The 20,910-nt window shown below is 49.7% G+C and overlaps 1 protein-coding gene across 1 annotated transcript in view; it reads right to left on the reverse strand.

The window, feature by feature from the left end:
• Positions 1-20,910, reverse strand: part of UCKL1 (uridine-cytidine kinase 1 like 1) — a 192,076-nt gene that overhangs the window by 163,381 nt on the left and 7,785 nt on the right. The window contains exons 3-5 of the mRNA XM_029611033.1: positions 20,573-20,679; positions 14,028-14,198; positions 898-969 (exon numbers count right to left, since the gene is read on the reverse strand). Coding sequence (XP_029466893.1) covers positions 898-969; positions 14,028-14,198; positions 20,573-20,679 — 350 coding nt within the window. The remainder of the gene's footprint in view (positions 1-897; positions 970-14,027; positions 14,199-20,572; positions 20,680-20,910) is intronic.

A 20,910-nucleotide genomic window follows, 5' to 3' on the forward strand; every position in this document is an offset into this window, starting at 1 on the left:
ATTTTCTCCTCCCCATTCTTCTTGGCCAGTGGTTCTCAGCCCAGTCTGGGAACCAATTGGTCAGTCTGATTTTCAGGATATTCACAAGGAATATATATATATATATATATATATATATATATATATATATATATAATATATATATATATATATATATATATATATATATATATATATATATATATTATATATATATATATATATTATATATATATATATTATATATATATATTAGTACCTTACCTCTTCCCACAGTATAGCTCTTTTGAATTTCTGTGCCTCTGAGAGTGCATGTACTGAACAACTCCCTCATTCTACCTTAAGGAGCCCAGTTCAGATTTCTAACCCAGTTCTCCTTAAGGCAGAACGCCGCAATGGATTTTGGATGGAGAGGTTCCCTTCACCCTAGCATAAGATCCCTGGCCTAGAAAGTTTGAGGAGGCCTCAGGGAGCTGGTGGAACCTCCTGGGTACACCCATACAGAGTATGTTTACCTGACAGTTGTGCCTGACGCAAGGTTTCTGAAACTGTGAAGCACTGTAAATAAATACTTGCACCAGACTGCTCTAGTCAAGTCTCGTTGAGTTCCTGGGCTATTCCCGAAGCCACAGCAGGCCTAAATTTGCTACAGCCCCAAATACTGGACTCTTCACTTTTTGGCATTAAAACATTGTTGCCAAACATATGACCACTCCTGCTCAAAAGAATGATTTGACAGAAGTGTCTGTGGATCTGCCAGAAGAACTCAGATCCCTTAATATCCTGGGATGTATTCCATCTGGCCAATTGATTTTGTCCACTTTCAGTTTTGCTAGTTTCACATGAACTCTCTAATATAGCTGGAAATTAATCTCACTGAAAGCTAGCTGTGCACTGAATCTCCACATCCCTCCTTACCTTGAGCAGCTCCTTATCTGCGAATGCCATGATCCCTTCAAATATAATGACATTGGCACCGTACAACGTTTTCTGCAGAGAAGAAAGGAGTTTTTGGTCCAGGTAGGCTAGGATCTGATTTAAAGATAAGGAAACATTGGGTTTCTTACTTGCTAATTTTCTTTCCAAGAGTCCTACCAGACCAGTCCAGGCAAGTGGGCTTTTCTCCCCTACCAGCAGATGGAAATAAAGAATGAAAGCTTTGCTGGAACCACCTAAATAAGGAACTGTGCCAACTGCATGCTCTCAGTATTCCTCTATCAAAGCTAAAACATCAACTACCCCCCGCCCCCCCAAGAACAGGAATGATCAAAAACTCTTAAGTGATCCTGAAGCAGCCACTTTAATAGAGGGTCTGAAGCCAGATAAAACCAAAACCAAAACTCTCTGTGTTATATATACACCCACAGAAGAGCGGGTTATAGGCTAGCTGGTGCAGGACTCTAGACTGGTCTGGTGGAGCTCAAGGAAGAAAATTAGCAGGTAAGAACTCATTTTTCTTTCATTATCCACCAGACCAGTCTGGATGAGTGCGATGTACCCAAGCCACCCTTAAACTGGGAGGTAGCCTGAAAGACCCGCTTTCAAGACATCTACTCCAAAGGAGGCTGCGTCTCCAGCTTGAACATCTAACTATAATGTTTGGAAAAGGCATGCCATGAAGACCAAGTTGCTCGTTTACAAATGTCCAGCGATGACACTAATTAATACTGTCTAAACATTTGCTTGCGCCCTAGCTGAATGTGCACTTAGTCCCTCAGAAACCATCAGATCCTTCCAAATTTAAGCAGAAGCAATATGCTCCTTCATCCATATGCAATAGATACCTTAGATGCCTTCTCCCCTTTCTTGTGGCTGCTGAACACCACAAAACGAAGCTCTGATCTCCACAAAGCATTTGTTACCTTCAGATACTTTAAAAGTATTCTATGTACATGCAGGGCATGAAGATCCTTAGACCTATTCCCAGAACCTGATTTCCTGAAGGATGTCATTTGACAGAGTGATCCTTTGAAATTTTAAACAATGGGTTTCTGCATGGCAAGGCCTGTAATTCCAAAATATGTCTTGCTGAACAGACCGCTACTAGAAAAAACGTCTTTAATGTCAGGTCCTGCGGAGAAGCCTCTTTGATGGGTTCAAATGGAAACGTACACAAGGCTTTCAAAAGCAAATTGAGATTCCAGGGAAGGACCAAACTTCCCACTGGAGAACGCAGATGCTTCACTAGCTTATTACATCCACATGCAAAGCTGAGGACAAGCTCTGCAATTTCCCTCTATAACAGGAAAAAATATGGCCACTTGTAATTTGAGTGAATTCAGTGCAAATTCCCTCTGGAAACCTTTCTGTAAGGAGGAGAGAAGAGCCAGATCAGAGGCCTCGAACAGGGAAATCCCCGTCTACACGCCATGTTTCAAACACCTTCCAAACACAGATGTAACCTAAGGAAGTCTATTTTTTTTCTAGCTTGAAGGTAGAAACCATCTCTTCTGAATACCATTTTTCCTCAGCCTTCTCTGCTCAAGAGCTAAACAAAAGTGATCTGCCAGACCCAAGAAAATCGGACCTTGATGCAGCAATTCCTGGATATGACTGAGCCTCAGCGGTTCCTCTATGCTGAGTCTTACCAGATTTGCAAACCAAGGTCATCTGGGCCACTCCAGGGCTATGACAACCACTTGACACCAATACCCCTCTATCCTCTGGATTACCCTTCCTAACAGTAGCCAAAGGGAAACAGACAAAAGCCACGTCCCCGCACCCCCCCCCCCACTACATAAGAACATGCCATACTGGGTCAGACCAAGGGTCCATCAAGCCCAGCATCCTGTTTCCAACAGAGGCCAATCCAGGCCATAAGAACCTGGCAAGTACCCAAAAACTAAGGATATCCCATGCTACTGATGCCAGTGATAGCAGTGGCTATTTTCTAAGTCAACTAAATTAATAGTAGGTAATGGACTTCTCCTCCCAGAACTTATCCAAACCTTTTTTAAACCCAGCTACACTAACTGCACTAACCACATCCTATGGCAACAAATTCCGGAATTTAATTGTGCGCTGAGTGAAAAAGAACTTTCTCCGATTAGTTTTAAATGTGCCCCATGCTAACTTCATGGAGTACCCCCTAGTCCTTCTATTATCCGAAAGAGTAAATAACCAATTCACATCTACCCATTCTAGACCTCTCATGATTTTAAACCCCTCTATCATATCCCCCCTCAGCCATCTCTTCTCCAAGCTGAACAGCCCTAACCTTTTCAGCCTTTCCTCATAGGGGAGCTGTTCCATTCCCTTTATCATTTTGGTTGCCCTTCTCTGTACCTTCTCCATCGCAACTATATCTTTTTTTGAGATGCAGCGACCAGAATTGTACACAGTATTCAAAGTGCGGTCTCAACATGAAGCGATACAGAGGCATTATGACATTTTCCGTTTTATTCACCATTCCGTTCTTAATAATTCCTAACATTCTGTTTGCTTTTTTGACTGCCGCAGCACACTGTGCCGACGATTTCAATGTATTATCCACTATGAAACCTAGATCTCTTTCCTGGGTGGTAGCTCCTCATATGGAACCTAATATCGTGTAACTACAGCAAGGGTTATTTTTCCCTATATGCATCACCTTGCACTTATCCACATTAAATTTCATCTGCCCAATTTTCCAGTCTCACAAGGTCCTCCTGCAATTTATCACAATCCGCTTGTGATTTAACTACTCTGAATAATTTTGTATCATCTGCAAATTTGATTACTTCACTCGTCGCATTCCTTTCCAGATCATTTATAAATATATTGAAAAGCACGGGTTCCAGAACAGATCCCTGAGGCACTCCACTGCCCACCCCCCTCCACTGAGAAAATTGACCATTTAATCCTACTCTCTGTTTCCTGTCTTTTAACCAGTTTGTAATCCATGAAAGGATATCACCACCTATCCCATGACTTTTTATTTTTCCTAGAAGCCTCTCATGAGGAACTTTGTCCAATGCCTTCTGAAAATCCAAATACACTACATCAACCGGTTCACCATTGCCTACATGTTTATTAACCCCTTCAAAAAAGTGAAGCAAGGCTGTGACAGAACATCCAGACCTGTTCACCCCAGCTCCCTTTTCCAACTGAAAAACACAAGCTTCTTGGCCTTTTCTTTTTTTTTTTTTGCCATCAGGTTCATCTGAGGCTCTCCTGACTTGGATAGGATCATGGAGAACACCTTGTCTGACAGTTCCCATTCCCTGGGATCTAACATTCTGCTCAGAAAATCCATCTAGACATTCTCCACTCTAGCAAAGCGAGATGCTGAAAAAGTCTTCAGATTATTTTCTGCCAACAGACTAGAAGGCTCTTTTCCAATGACACTAATGAACGCCTGATCCCCTCTTGCTGGTTTAGGTAAGGGGGGTGGGATCAGCATCGTCCAAAAGCATTCTCACCACTCTCTCCTCGCCCAGTGGGACAAAGTCCAGCAAGGCTCTCCTGATCGCTCTTATTTTTTAAACAATTCATGGATTATGCTTCCTACAAAACACTCCAGTGATCTTAAGATGTACATCCTTGGCAATGAACCCCCCAGCAACTCAGATTGGCATCTGTGATTTCCACTGTCCATTCTGGAATCTCCAGATAGGTAGATTATGGTCCAAGAGCCACCAAGCTAGGCTGAGCCTGCACCCTGTCAGAAGGGGTAGCCAAATCTGGTAATCTTGGTCGCATGGAACCAAATCCAAAGTCAACATCATCAACCCTAGAAGTTACAGGTAATTTCAGGCCCTGGAGGCCCTCATATATTGTATCTTGTAAATCTGTCCTTACAGCTTGGCCATCATTTATGTTGTCAAAAACACCTTTCCCTCTTAAGTACAGAATCGAGCTCCCAGATATTCAAAATCTTGAGAAGGACAAAGTTTGTTCTTGGGAAAATTGATGACACAACCTAGCTCTTGCAAGAGTTAGATCACTCTGGAAGTGGAGCGATCACATTCTTCCTTTGATTTTGCTCAAACCAACCAGTCTAGAAAAGGCTAAATCTATGCCTTCCTTGCAAAGAGCCACCACAACTATCACCATAAGCTCGGAAAATGTCCTCCGGACTGTTGCCAGACCAAATGGGAACCTGGAAGTGACACCCCCCACCAGAATAGCAAGCTTGAGGAACTTGTGATGATCCCTCTGGATCACAATATGCAGATAAGCTTCCTAGAGGTCTAGGGATGTAAGGAACTCTTCCTTTCTTATCGCCACGATCACCAAGCAGAGAGTCTCCATGCGGAAATGGGACACCTTCAAGGAGGCATGCATCTTTTTCAAAGCCAAAATAGACTTCAATGTGCTCTCTTTTTTTGGCACCACAAAATAAATAGAATAATGACTTAGACCCCATTCTCTCCCTTTGGCACTGGAATTACTGCCAGCTGGAGAAAGCAATCCAGACTGAAGCTTACTGCTTCCCCTTTTCCTCATCAAATGATGGGGATACTATAAAACCATCCACTACTGGGCCATGCAAATTCTAAGACATAACTGTCTTTTATTATAGCAAGGATCCAATGATATATAAAAGCCTCGAAATAAATAAATAAATAAATAAATAAATAAGTGGTAATTCGAGTCCACTCTCCATAAAACTGAGACAATCATATGATGATCTGCTGAGGAGAGTGAACCTCTTGAACCTCATTGAGAATTAACTCCTCCTGTGCCTCTTTGGCTTGCCTTTGGAAGGACGGACTCTTCCTCTGTCAGTAGCACTTTGCATCCCTAAACTTAAGCCTGTTGAGGATTTCTTTACAAGCTCCCTTAGGCTTGTCCTCTGGCAATTTATGGGACTTTGACTCATCCAAAGGTTTCACCAGCTTTTTCAGGTCTTCCCCGAACAGAGGCTTCCTCCAGAAGGCAGTTTCCCAAGCTGTGACCTGGACCAGACATCTAGTAGCTGCCTAGTTGCACAGCAATAAATATCTAGTTGATACAGAGGCCACCTCTGGCTGAGGTCCAAATAAGATCATAGAGAGCATCGGATCTGAAAAAAGACTGGCTTCCAGCCTTTCCACCTCCTTTTCTGAAAACCTCTCTCAGCACCGCCCACTGAGATCTGCTGTACCCAGCACAAACATGCCTTATCCATATACCTACTACAAACCACCACTCTGATGCTAAGATCGACACCTCAAAAACCTGCTTAAGATGGATTTCAATCTTCCTATCTTGGGCATCCTTTAGAGCCCACTCTCCATAGGAACCATTGTCTTCTTTGTGACTGAAGACCCAAAGATAATCTACCTTAGGTAATTTTAACAGCACCACTGCAAGACCAGGAAGAGAAAAGAGCTTTTCTATGGCTCTGACCACTTTCAACCCTGCCTCCAGTCTCCCCCACTCCACAGAGTCTAAGGCTTTAATGGTCCCAGCTTTGGCTGGGCCTTTAAGGCTCTCCAGAATAAGGTTCTATTCCTCTTGGTCTGGTTCTACCTTTTATTCCTTGGCCCAACACTGTCAGAGCCAGAGTAATCACTGCTGACAATTCCCCTCCTTTAAAAAAAATGGACTCCTCAGGATCATCTTCTTCTGTAACAGGAATTTCCATTTCTTCCAGCACATCTTTGGATCATTTTCCATCTCCCCTCCCACAGTAAACTGCCTCAGAGAGCCATCCCCTGATACATCCAACTCTGCATCTAAATCTAGCTTCAATTCACTTGAACAGGAACCATTGAAGTCCCTTCTGGATTGTCCTGCCTTAATTAAAAAATCTTGATGCATAAGGATCACAAACTCCAGGAAAAAGGGCTCAGAGAGGAGGGCTGCCCCAACCAATCCTTTGTTCCTCTTGCCCCCTCCCCCCGCTGCAGGGGAGAGCACCAGAGGCTCTTTAAAAAAGCCTTCACTAAAGAGTGTGGAGGGTAGAGAATGAAAGTACAGGGTAATGCAGATGAGAATGAATTTACTCAATCCTACTTTTAAGAAGTAATATTTCAAAGCGATAGTAACTCAATAATATACCTGGACTTGACCAACATTACTCAAATAATGATTTTATTTATGAAATTGTAACCGAACTTTATTGGCACCTGTTAGAATGTAAGATATCCTACATTTACTTACCTTAGTCTATGTGCCTATTTGTAAACCGTTGCGATGGTATATAACTTAGCGACGGTATAGAAACGTTTTTAAATAAATAAAATAAATAAAAAGGCCTTCTTGCCTTCCCCATCACTGCTAGAAGCAGCAGTTAAAATGGCCACAGTTCCTGCCCTTGCCGGTTCCCTCCTGGCAGAACAAGGCTCAGAAGCTGCAACCAACCTGTTTCCCAAAGGAAAATTGATTCTTACCTACTAATTTTCATTCCTGTAGAACCATGGATCAGCCCAGACTGCTGGGTTATGCCTCCCTTCCAGCAGATGGAGACAGAGAAAAATTTGAAGGGCACCCCTGTAAGTACGGTGTGCCACCTGCAGCCCCCTTCAGTATTTTTTTGTATGTAAAACATTATATTAATTTATGGTTTACTAACTGTACTGCCTGTTATCGTATATACCTGTTATCTGTAAAGCCTGTTGCTAATTATTGTTAATTGTAAACCGCGGTGATGTATCTTTTTACGTACTGCGGTATATAAAAACCCCTAAATAAATAAATAAATAAATAAATAAATAAAAAAAAACAGTATCAAAGCAGAAATAGAACTGGTAACAGGAATCCAAAATTTAAATGGTCAAACCAAAAGTAAGAAAATCAACTATGTACAACAATCGTAGTACTTGCCAAATCTTCATCCTGCTATATAGCGTGACAATAAAAGAAAACGCTCGAGCAGATCCAAATCTGGGCGGGTGTCTGGGTTGATCCGTGGTACTGCAGGAACGAAAATTAGCAGGTAAGAACCAATTTTCCTTTCCCTGTACGTACCCGGATCAGCCCAGACTGCTGGGATGTACCCAAGCTGCCTTACATGGGGTGGACCTAGAAAGCCCCACTCGAAGCACACCGCTATCAAAACTCTCGGAATCTGGAGCCCCAACATCCAAGCGGTAATGCCGAGCAAAGGTATGCAAATATTTCCAAGTCGCTGTCCTACAGATTTCCTGGGGGGAAATCAACTGTCTGCCCATGACGCAGCCTGAGAATGAAGCGAATGAGCCTTAAGACCATCCGGAACCGCTCACCCATGACAAAAGGTATGCTGAATCAATAGCATCCTTCAACCACCGGGCAATGGTAGCTTTTGAAGCTTTATGCCCCTTCTTGGGACCGTTCCACAAGATAAAAAGATGATTCTGAGAGAATTATCTTTTTATCTGAGAGAAACGCCAAAATCAGAAAACCTAAGGAAAAGGTTTGCGACAAGATAGAGCCTGAATCTCAGAAACTCTCCGAGCCAAGCAGATAGCCACCAAAACCACCGTTTTGAGCGTAAGATCCTTCAGAGTAACGCATTTGAGCGGTTCAAAAGGAGGTTCGCACAATGTCCGAAGAACCAAATTCAAACTCCAGGATGGACAAACAGCCTGACAGGACAGATTCAAGTGCTTAGCACCTCGAAGGAAACGTACCACATCTGGATGAGCCACTATGTACGCTCCGTCCACCTTTCCTCGCAAACAGCCTAACACTGCCACTTAAACCCTTAGAGAACTGAAATCTAGCCCCTTCACCAAACCCTCTTGCAAGAAGGCTAGAATGTGGGCTATCGAGGCCAGCCCAGGGAAAACTTTCGACCTACTATACCAAGAGTCAAAAACTTTCCAGATTCGAACATACGAAAGAGAGGTGGATGTTTTGCGAGACCGCAAAAGAGTGGAAATCACCGAATCCGGATACCCCTTCTTTCTCAACTGCCGCCTCTCATAAGCCAAGCCACTAGACAAAAGCGATCCACCTGGTCAAAAAATACTGGACTCTACCACAGGAGATTCGGAAGATGACCCATGCGGAACGGGCCGTCCACTGCAAGGTTGAGGAGATCCACGAACCATGGCCTCCGTGGCCATTCCAGAGCCACCAGCACCACCGTCCCCGGATGGGCCTCTATTCTTCTCACGACCTTGCCTACCAGAAGCCAAGGAGAGAATGCGTAGAGCAGAATGTCGCAAGGTCATGGAAGGACAAGGGCATCCATTCCTTCCGCACCGAGCTCCCTTCTGCGACTGAAGTAGTGAGGCGCCTTGGCATTCCCCCGAGTCGCCAGTAAATCCAAACGGGGAATCCCCCACCGATGAGTGATCAACCCGAATGCTTCTTCGGACAGCTCCCACTCTCCGGGATCCAATCTCTGACGGGTCAGAAAATCCGCTTGAACGTTGTCAACCCAAGCTATGTGAGAAGCCGCTATCCTGAGCAGATTTACCTCTGCCCAGGCCATGAGCTCGTCCACTTCCGTAGCCATGGGACGACTCTTTGTTCCTCCTTGCCGGTTGATGTATGCCACCGTCATTGCATTGTCGGAGAGAACTCTCACAGACAGACGATGAACCAGAGGCAGGAACTTCTGCAAGGCCAATCATACCGCCCTTGTCTCCAGACAATTTATGGACCATTGTGCCTCCTGCTGCATCCATTGGGCTTGTGCCACCTGAGACTCACAAACGCCCCCCAACCGGAAAGACTGGCATCTGTCGTCACAATGATTCACTTAGGGACTTCCAGATCCACTCCCCGAGACAAGTGTTCGGGGACCAACCACCAAGCTAGACTGGACCTGGCCGGCTCCTGAAGCGGTAAGGGAACCTGAAACTCCTCCTATTTGGGATCCCACCATGACAGCAAAGCCCTCTGCAATGGCCTCATATGGGCGAAAGCCCATGGGACCAATTCCAGAGTAGATGCCATAGAACCAAGCACTTGCAAGTAGTCCCACGCCTTGGGAACAGGTAGGGACAATAGCCGCCAAACCTGAGACATGAGCTTGTCTATCGGTTCCTGCATAAGGAAGACTTTCCCGATCCGCATATCGAACCTGGCCCCCAAAAAATCCAGGACCTGGGCAGGGGACAACTGGCTCTTGGCCGAATTGATAATCCACCCCAGGGATTGAAGAGTCTGCACCATCTTGGCAACCGCCGCCTCGCATCTGACTTCGCTCGAATGAGTCAATCATTCAAGTAGGGATGGACCAGGATGCCCTCTTGTTGGAGAGCCGCCACCACAACCACCATCACTTTGGTAAAGGTGCAGGGGGCAGTAGCCAGCCCGAAGGGAAGGGCCTGAAATTGGTAATGCTTGCCAAGGATCATGAACCAGAGATACCGCTCATGGTCCTCCCGAATTGCAATGTGCAGGTAAGCTTCCGACCAATCGAGTGACACCAGAAATTCCCCGCTTCTGACAGAGGCGATTATGGAACGTAGTGTTTCCATACAAAAACAGGGCACGCGGAGAGCTCTGTTGACCTTCTTTAGATCCAAAATCTGACGGAAGGAGCCCTCCTTCTTCGGAACCAGAAAATAAATCAAATATCTGCCAGTTCGTACTTCGTCCGAAGGAACCGGGATCACCGCCCCTGGGTCTATCAACCGACGAAGTTTCAGAGACACTTGGCGCCTTTTCTCCAGGGACCCGCAGGGGGACACCAGAAACAGATCGCACAAGGGACGAGCAAATTCTAAGGCGTAGCCGTGTTCTATAATGCTTAGAACCCAGTGGTCCAACGTTATTTTGACCCACTCCTCGTAAAATAGGGACAGCTGTCCCCCGATGACCGGAACAGGGGAGTGGGTCAGCACTATCTCATTGAGATGATTTGGCTCCTATCGTACCCGGGTACCGCCATCGTGGACGGGTCTACGGCCGCGAAAGGAATGGGACCAAGTCTGAGATCTCCTGGACATCTGCCTTTGGCTAAAAGGTGCTGGCTTAGACTAGTGAAAATGGCGCTGACCTCGAAAACGCGAACGGGAAGAATCGAAACCCCTACAAACTTTCAGCCTATCCTCTGGGAACTTGTATACCTTATTCTCCCCCAATGACTTAATGAGCTGCTCCAAATCATCCCTAAAAAGGAATTTCCCCCTAAACGGAAAAGCCCCCAGCTGCAAATTGGAGGAAACATTGGCCGACCAATTACGGAGCCATAAAAGCCTGCAAGCCGACACCACCGAAGCCATAGTACACAAAGATTTATGCAGAAGATCGTACAAGGCATCCGCCCCATACGCCACCGCCGCTTCCAGATGATCAGCCTGCTCCGCCTCCTCCGGTGAAAGATCCCTGGCACTCAGGAGCTGCTGTACCCACTGGAGACTCGCACGCTGCATCTAACTACTGCTCGAACCCCAAGAGCCAACACTTCAAAGATACGTTTGAGAAGAGCCTCAAGCTTACGATCCTGGGGGTCCTTAAGGGCAGCCGCCCCAACCACCGGAATAGTTGTACGCTTCATGACTGCGGATACGTCATCGACTTTAGGAACCTTAAGGAGATCGAGAGAGTCCTCCGGCAGTGGGTACAATTTGTCCATAGCGCAGCCCACGCAAAGGCTAGCTTCTGGACTATCCCACTCCCGAAACATCAGCTGAAGCAGCATAGGATGAAATGGAAAAGTCCTAGCCGGGGACAAAGACCAGACAGCACCGGATCCACCATGCCCTGATCCTGAGGCGCTTGACCGGCTGGTATGCCCAACTCCGCGAGGACATGTGGAATCGTGGGCTCCAATTCATCCCTTCTAAAAAGCCTAAGAACCAGAGGATCATCCCCTTCCACTTGCGCCATATGCTCGGACTCTTCATCCACATCTGCCTGAAGTGGATCCCCCAGCACAACAGTCCCCTGGTTCTCGGAAACAGACCCTTCCCGGACCACCCGAATTCGGGAAACCTCCGGAGGATCCGGCCTAGGAACCTTCGCGGGAGGAGAGGACCCAGCCACAGGCTGACCCGGTGGAGGCTCCGGATCCCCCATGGGCATAAGGCTAGCTAAACATGCCTTTTATGCATCAGCAATACAAAATCAGTAGAAAATGGTGGTTGGCCCTTTAAATTTTCCCGCAGGGGGTTTCCAAAGGAGCTGGGGAGTGGGAAAGGAGTCATCGGGAGACCCAGGACATAAATCATGTGGAAAATGCTGAGGAGGGAGATCCCCTCCCCCTGCTGAGCAATTTGCATCAGCATCCGCAGCCCCCAAAATGGCCGCCGTTCCCGTGATCCACGGGAGCATGGCAGGCCGAGCGCCACGAGGCAGGATCTGGTTACCCGCACCACGGGACTGATCTACCTGCTTCCTCCTTCCGCGGAAGCCGATGGACCTTCGCCCCCGAGAAGACACTGGGAGTAGAGGTTATCGCGGGAGAGCCGGGTCACCAGCTCCCCGCAGGCACAACACGCTGAAGCGAGCAGCATTGCCACGCTCTGGGGGAGGAGAAGGCACTCAAACAAATGCCGGAGCCTGGGAGGCCAGAGGAAGCAGCACCGCCAAAAAACAATTCTTTTTTTTTTTTTTAATCCAGAAAAAAATGACACGCTGGCCTCACCAGAGCACAACCCGTGGTTGTCTCTGGCCAGGGGGTGAGGGACCAGCCCATCGGTAAATCCCCCCCAGTCACTCACCGGCAGCTTCTCCTGGGTCGCAGAAGTGAAGAGGAGCTCCCCGGCCAGCCTACCACTGAGGAGAAAATGGAACGTCTCCTCGGGAGGCCTGGTTGTTGGGGGTTGGGGGGGGGGGGGTTTCAGTTTTTTTTAATCTACAAAAACTTTGTTTTAGCCAAAGAATTAAGGATGCCTGAACAAACTATGGTTTGTTTTGGTTTTTTTTGTATAGAATCAATCAACCAGGACTGCAGGTTCTGCCACCTTCATCTGCTGGAGACAGAGAAATACTGAAGGGGGCTGCAGGTGTCACACTGTACTTACAGGGGTGCCCTTCAAGTTTTTCTGTCTCCATCTGCTGGAAGGGAGGCATAACCCAGCAGTCTGAGCTGATCTGGGGACGTACAGGGAACAAGTGCTTTTCATCCTAAATGGTCCTCACCTCCCCAACATAAGCACAGCAGAGTCTCGCTGATAAACACTCCCATGCCATCCTCCACATGCTGGCACTTCCTCCCACACTCTGCAGGAGTAATTATGGTGCCTACATCACATGACTGCAGAAATAAATAGCACCGCTGCTTATCTTCTCCTCGCCCTGTGGCGAGTTCTGAGACTCCAGCTGTCCCGCACCACAAGAAAGGCAATCACCAGTCTACTAATTTCCCTTCCAGCTTCCTCATCTTTGTTTTTTTGTTTAATAAACTTTACAGAAGAGAAAGCGAACAACTTAAAACCCCAAGGGATATTTCCCTGTTCCAATCCTTTTTCTCCTCACAGCCAGGAAGGGGAAACGGAGAAGAGAGGAGGGTGGGCAAGAGGAAGCCAGCACCACTGGCTTTCAGACTTCCTGGTTAAACAGGATCAAGAGACACAAAAGGCACTGTCCCTCCTTCTTCTGCCCTACTCAACCACAAGGACAGTATAATAAATCGACCTAGCTACCCCTGGGAGCAATTTGTACACCTGGCACCTCTAACATCTGCTGAAGATAGAGAAATACTGAGAGGCTGCAGGTGACAGCTCCGTATGAAGGCTGATTCCAGCAAAGCTTTCATTTACTGTCTCCGAGGAGAAAAAATAACTCATCTGTACTGGTCTGGTGGACAATAAGGACATTTTCTATGGGGATGACACTGAATCTGCTGAGTTTACTGTGAATACTGTTTTATAATTTGATGTTCATGAAGATACTTCACTAGTTTGCACTGTATACACTAGTTTCTATTAAAATAAGGACTATTTAGATAATCTAGTGTATTTTTTATGTTTTATTAGTTGCAACCAACTGGAGCATTGTGGTGATAGGGTGACCTATGTTTCAAATAAATAAAATATCTGTTTCTCCCTACACTAGGCCTCAACTACCTACTTCTAGCCATCACATCTCCCCATAATACCCTGCTGCCCGCTTGTCGCGTCTCTCTCTCCACCCTGTTCACCCCTGGAGTCTCCAAAATATCCTCTTGCCCCGGATCATCCCTCAGGTCTCTCCTCCCCCCTCTGCTCCTGCTTAGGCCTTTGACTTGCTTCATTCCTATCACTCAAATCTCCCCATACCCATTCTTTCTTCCGGCTGTGGCTGGTGAAGTCATAGATGGGGATCTTCACACTCCTTCCTTGCTTCAATTTCTTCAGAGTGCAAATAATTAAATCAAAGTCAAAGGCATCAGGGTGATCAAAGTTAAAGTCATTGCTAGCTGCTTGCTCCTGCTGTTCCTTAGTCAGTACCTGTCAAAGAGAAAGACCAAGTAAGGGTGTGGAAAAGAAAATTATTACTTACCTGCTAATTTTCGTTCCTGTAGTACCATGGATCAGTCCAGACAGTGGGTTATGTCCCCAATCCAGCAGATGGAGTCAGCACAAGCTTTGAGGGGGCGTATCCATATATACTACTACCCCCTCTGCAGGAGTTCAGTATCAAGTATATCAAAGCCAGAGTAGAAACCCCCGAAGGATCAAGTTTGTGGAAACAGATAATGAAAACAATTGTAACCGCAACAAGTAACTGCAAACATCCTACCAACTTGTAGGGAGCTGTGAAAAACAGCGAAAAGAGACGACTGTGAAGACACAGAACACTGCGAGCAAGAAGCAGCGCAGAGCTGAGCAGGATCAAGAACCCAAACGCGGTGGGCGTCTGGACTGATCCATGATACTACAGGAACGAAAATTAGCAGGTAAGTAATAATTTTCTTTTCCCTGTACGTACCTGGATCAGTCCAGACAGTGGGATGTACCCAAGCTTCCCTAAATCGGGTGGGGTCCTGCGAGGCCTGCTCGGAGAACCTGCTCGCCAAAGTGTCCAGAGACCGAAGAGGCGAGGTGCAGACGATAGTGCCTCGAGAACGTGTGTAACGATTTCCAGGTGGCTGCCCTACAAATTTCCTGCGAGGATACCGAGCGAACCTCCGCCCAGGAAGCCGCCTGAGAACGTGTAGAATGCGCTACGATTCCGGGTGGGGGAGTCCGACCCGCCCAAATGTAGGAAGCAGCAATGCCGGCCTTCAGCCATCTGGCAATGGTAGTCTTCGAGGCCTGAGACCCCTTCTTAGGACCGGCCCAGAGTACAAAGAGATGGTCAGAGGTCCGGAACTCATTTGTAGCCTCCAGATAGAGGCGCAGAGTGCGCTTGACATTCAAGAGACGGAGAGACTTCGGCTCTGAGGAAGAGAAGGACGGCAACTCCTCCGTCTGGTTCACATGGAATGCAGAAACCACCTTCGGAAGGAAGGAGGGAACGGTGCGAAGCGAAACTCCAGAGTCGGAGAAACGGAGATAGGGCTCTCTACACGACAGAGCCTGCAGCTTCAAGATGCGTCGAGCGGAACAGATGGCCACAAGAAATACAGTCTTGAGAGTGAGATCCTTTATCGTTGCGCAGCGGCTCGAACGGTGGTCCCGACAGGGAGCGAAGCACAAGGTTAAGACTCCAGGAGGGACAAGGGTCCCGTAACGGAGGACGCATATGCTTGACACCCTTGAGAAAACGAGCAATGTCAGGATACTGTAGAAGAGAGCCCCCATCGCTCAACAGCGAACCAAGGGCGGCCACCTGAACCCGTAGTGAATTATAGGTGAGCTCTTTTTCCACCCCCGCCTGTAGAAACTGAAGGATCTGAGGTACAGAAGCCTTAGCGGGTCTCGTGGCCTGGCTGGTACACCACAGCTCGAACACCTTCCAGACTCGAACATAGGCCGATGTCTTTCGTGCCCGCAATAGCGTGGATACTACCGCCTCCAGGTAGCCCCGACGCCGGAGGCGGCGCCTCTCAAAAGCCAGGCCGCAAGACAGAAGAGTTCTGCCTGCTCGAAAAATACCGGGCCCTGATGTAGGAGCTGGGGGAGGTGCCCCAGCCCGATTGGCCCGTCGATCACCAGCTGTAGCAGGTCCGCAAACCAGGGTCGCCTGGGCCATTCTGGGGCGACGAAAACCACGGTCCCCTGATGGCTTTCTATTCTGCGGAGCATCCTGCCCACCAGGGGCCATGGTGGAAAAGCATAGAGCAGAAGATGTGGCGGCCACGGGAGGACCAGGGCATCCACTCCCTCCGCGCCGCGCTCTCTCCGGCGACTGAAGAAGCGTAGAGCCTTGGCGCTGAGAGCGGACGCCATCAGATCCAAGTGGGGGGCCCCCCACCGATGGACGAGAAGTTGCATCGCTTTGTCGGAGAGAGACCACTCTCCGGGGTCCAGCAGTTGACGACTGAGGAAGTCCGCCTGGACGTTGTCCACACTGGCGATGTGCGAGGCCGCTAGCCGGACAAGATGACGCTCCGCCCATTGCATCAGCAGCGCCGCCTCGAGCGCGACCTGCGGGCTGCGCGTGCCTCCTTGTCAGTTGATGTAGGCCACGGTGGTAGCGTTGTCCGATAGGATTCTGACTTCCCGGTTCCGAAGAAGCGGGAGGAAATGTCGCAGAGCTAGCCGGACCGCTCTGGTTTCCAGACGGTTGATTGACCACTTCGCCTCCACCGTGGACCACGTCCCCTGCGTGGCGCTTCAATCACAGACTGCACCCCAGCCTGCTAGACTGGCATCGGTGGTCACCACCACCCAATTTGGCAGATCGAGGGACACGCCACGGGCCAGGTTCGGCGGATCCAACCACCAGCCCAGACTGTCCCTGGCATTCTGCGGGAGAATCATCTGGTAGTCCTGCGATACTGGTTTCCAACGGGAGAGGAGCGCCCACTGTAAGGTCCTGAGTTGCGCGAAAGCCCAAGGTACAAGGTCGATGGTGGACCCCATCACTCCCAGGAGTTGCAGGTAGTCCCAGGAGGTGGGCTCTGGTAATGCAGAGAACCGTCGTGTGTGATCCCGCAAGGATTGAGCTTTGTCCTGGCGCAGAAAAACTTTGCCCAGTAGGGTGTCAAAGGTCGCCCCCCAAAAAAACCCAAGCGTTGCGAGGGCATGAGGGAGCTCTTGGTCGTACTACTCGAGTCACCGCTGAGCGTCCATGATCGAATGACTTCGCCCGGAGGAGCCAATCGTCCAGATAAGAATGAACCAGGATGCCCTCCTTCCGGAGAGCTGCCGCCACGACTACCATGATCTTGGTGAAGGTGCGCGGTGCCGTCGCCAATCCGAACGGGAGATCCGTGAACTGAAAATGCTGGTCCAGAATTTTGAAACGAAGGAAACGGTGGTGGTCCGGGCGGATGGGAATGTGCAGGTAGGCCTCCGTTAAGTCCAGGGAGGCGAGGAACTCCCCCCGATGCACCGCCGCAATCACTGACCGGAGCGTTTCCATGCGGAACCGAACGACTCGAAGGGATTTGTTGACTTCCTTGAGGTCTAGGATAGGCCGGAAGGAACCGTCCTTCTTTGGGACGACGAAATAGATGGAATAGTGGCCCGAGCCCACCTCTCCGAAGGGCACGGGCGCAATAGCGCCTATCTCCCGGAGTCTGTCCAGAGTCAGCTGCACCGCTCCTCTCTTGAGGTCCGAGCCACAGGGGGAAAAGATGAACCTTCCCTGCGGGGGGCGGACAAATTCCAATGTGTAGCCGTGTTTTATGGTATCCAGGACCCACTGGTCCGAGGTGTTCCGTGCCCACTCCGCGTAGAAATACGTTAGTCGGCCCCCAATCCTGGGGACAGGTGAGTGGGCGAGACTGGCATCATTGTGAAGACTTGGTAGAGGGGTTCCCGGTTCCAGGAGTAGTGCGTGCGGGCCGACGCCCGCGAAAGAAATGCGACCAGGGCTGAGACCTGGGGGCGGATGACCGGGAGCCCGCCTGTCTGTATCCCCTGTAGCGCCGTTGCGCTCTGGCTCTGGTCCGAGAAGAAGAAAACGCTCTGGATGGTCGAAACCTATCCTCCGGCAGCCGATGAACAGCGTTCTCCCCCAGGGACTTGATGATCTGGTCCAAATCCTCCCCGAAGAGGAACTTGCCCCTGAAGGGAAGAGAGCCCAGACTAGACTTAGAAAACGTTTCAGCCGCCCAATTGCGTAGCCACAGTAGTCGTCGTGCTGCCACTACCGAAACCATGGATCTTGCGAGGACCCGAAAAAGGTCGTACGAGGCGTCCGCCCCATACGCCACTGCGGCTTCTAGCCGATCTGCCTGGGCAGCCTCATCGGACGGCAGGTTCTGAGACGTGAGGAGTTGTTGCACCCAAAGGAGACTAGCCCGCTGGGCAAGCGAACTGCACATCACCGCCCGCATACCCAGAGCGGAGACCTCGAAAACCCGCTTAAGGAAAACTTCCAACTTACGACCCTGTGTGTCCCGCAACGCCGCACCTCCCGTCACTGGGATAGTCGTCCTCTTCGTGACCGCCGACACTGCGGAGTCCACCTTTGGGACCTTGATGAGGTCCAGAAAATCTTCGGGGAGCGGGTACAGCTTTTCCATAGCCCGGCTGCTCTTCAGGGAGGCCTCCGGGGTGTCCCATTCCCTGGTGAGAAGTTGTAAAAACGAGTCATGAATGGGAAAAGCCCGAGCCCTCGGCCGGAGTGCCGCCAGGACAGGATCTCCCTTCCTTGAAGAAGTGACGAAGGCGGGAGCTACTGGGGCAGACGGGTCTGGTGGCGGGTCCAAATCTAATTCTTTGGATGATCTGCGGGATGAGGTCGTCCAGCTCTTCCCTCTGGAAGAGGCGTAGGGTACGTGGATCATCCCCCTCCTGCGTGCCGTCCCCTTGTCCCCCGTCCGGGAGGTCAAGTCCATGTCCCGCTGGGTCTGGCACCGCCCCCACTGCCGCGGGCGTGGATCGGACCCGGGTAGGAAGGCGGGAGGCCCCCACTCCCGGAGGGTCGGGGGGGGCCGGCGTCGAGGGCGACATCCGAGGGATCTTAGGAGGGGGGGGGTCCCACAGGTGCTTCCAGCCCCTGCAGATAAGCGGTATGCATGAGCAGGATAAACTCCGGAGAGAACCCCGGCCTGCTCGGGTGCGCTTCGGGGGCGGCGTGGTTCCTGCTCCCTGGCCCTGGGTGCTTGGTTCCTGCACCAAAATCAGGGGAACACCCCCGCTGGTAGAGTCCTCCAGGGATCCGTTCTCCCTCGTGGCCTCCAGGGATCCGTTCCCCCTCGTGGCCTGCGCCTCAGGGCGCTCAGAATGTAAAATGGCCGCCGTTCCCGCCAAAAATGGCGGAGTGGCCGGCCCGCGCCGCCCGGGCAAAAAAGAGAAATCAGTCAGGGACTGTGAGGTACCTTCCCCCCCGGGAAGGCATCGTGCACAGATGTCCTCCCGGGAAATCCGGGACCCCAGGTCTCCGCAGGCCGCACAGCGGGACAGCCGCGGCATCGGGATCGCTGTAGGAGAAAAGAAAAAGCCACGGGGGGGAGCCACGCGCACAAAAGCGCCGCTGCGGGGGGGCCCGGTCGGCCCGCACTGCCCGCTGTCCGAAAATAGAGGAGGGTGCCGCGGGGGGGGGGGGCCTTCCCGGCCACACGACCCGCCCCAGACATCTTTCCCTAAATGGCTCAGCAGCCCATGAGGAGCTGTAAAATGGCCGCGGGTGAGGGAGTAAAGAGCGAAGAGGCCGGCTCCACCGGCTTTCGCGGGCACCGGGAGCTGAGCTGTGAAGGAAAAAACTACAAAGGAAAAACAAACTTACCCCTGGCTGCAACGAGAAATAAACAGCAAGGCCGCAGAGAAGAGACAAGGAAGATAAGCCACTCCCCAGAAGTTGAAAGAACTCTGCCTTTTTTTTTTTTAAACTTAATACAAACTTGATACAAACTTGATCCACAGAAAAAGACAACAACAAGCCATAATCAAGCAAGAAAGTGAAGAAAAAGGAAAAGGAGGGGAAGCCTGATTCCCCTACTCGCATCTGCTGGAGTCAGAAGATACTGAACTCCTGCAGAGGGGGTAGTAGTATATATGGATACGCCCCCTCAAAGCTTGTGCTGACTCCATCTGCTGGATTGGGGACATAACCCACTGTCTGGACTGATCCAGGTACGTACAGGGAACGAGGCTACTTACAACAAACAGAACAGGTCAAGAGGAAGAGGCTGGCCTGAGGCAGAAAGACAAGCAAAGCAAGCAAAAACAACATTCCATCTTCTGTAATCCTGGCCTTCACCATCTACCGGCTTTTTATATAACCCAGGATAAACCACCCCACCTTATCCGTGGATACACTGTGCTCCTACCTCACCATGATGTACACAATCACACTCACCACAGAACACGCTCATCCTCGCCACCCTATGACACACACGCTCATCCCTGCATACACCCATTCCCCACCAGTGACGTTCAGCTCATCACTACAATGCACCCCTTTCCCCCAACGATGTATATGCTCATCCCTGCCATGCACCTCCTCTCCCAGAGATGTACATTCATCCTCCACCATGCACTCTCCCTCCCCACCCTGTGACATAAAGGGTTATCCCTGCCACGCACCCCCCTCTTTCCCAGTGTGGTACACTTAGCCCCACTCCATGAAGTAGTCGCTCATCCCTGCCATGCACCCCCTCTTCACCAGTGACGTACACTCATCCCTGCCATGCACCCCCATCCTCCCCACCCTGTGACATATACACTCTCATCCCACCCCAACCCTCCTGAGGTACAGATTTATCCCCCCACCATTACACCAAAACTCATCCCCTTTACAACCCCTCCATTCTCCATCACTTCACCTTGTAGAAAGAATCCATAGACAGCAGGACCACCCAGGGTACATCCAAAGCTTCAATGATCATCCTGGCTACTGTAGTTTTTCCTGAGGCAGTGCCACCTCCTAGTCCTGATTCATGGAAAATGAGAGGTTAAATATTTCTTTAATCAACCTTCAGTGACTGGTAACTGTTTACAAATAACTACACATTTTAGAGAAAAGCTGTCCTCTTCCTGTAAGCAAACCCTTCCATGCTCTGCAGCGCTAAATGCAAGAGGGAAGGCAGCAGGACAATAAGAGGTCTCTATCAGCAGTTAGAGGGTTCAAAAGAAGTCTAGTGTTCTCTTATAAACAGGCCGA

Source organism: Rhinatrema bivittatum, chromosome 8, assembly GCF_901001135.1.
Source record: "Rhinatrema bivittatum chromosome 8, aRhiBiv1.1, whole genome shotgun sequence".
Lineage (NCBI taxonomy): Eukaryota > Metazoa > Chordata > Amphibia > Gymnophiona > Rhinatrematidae > Rhinatrema > Rhinatrema bivittatum.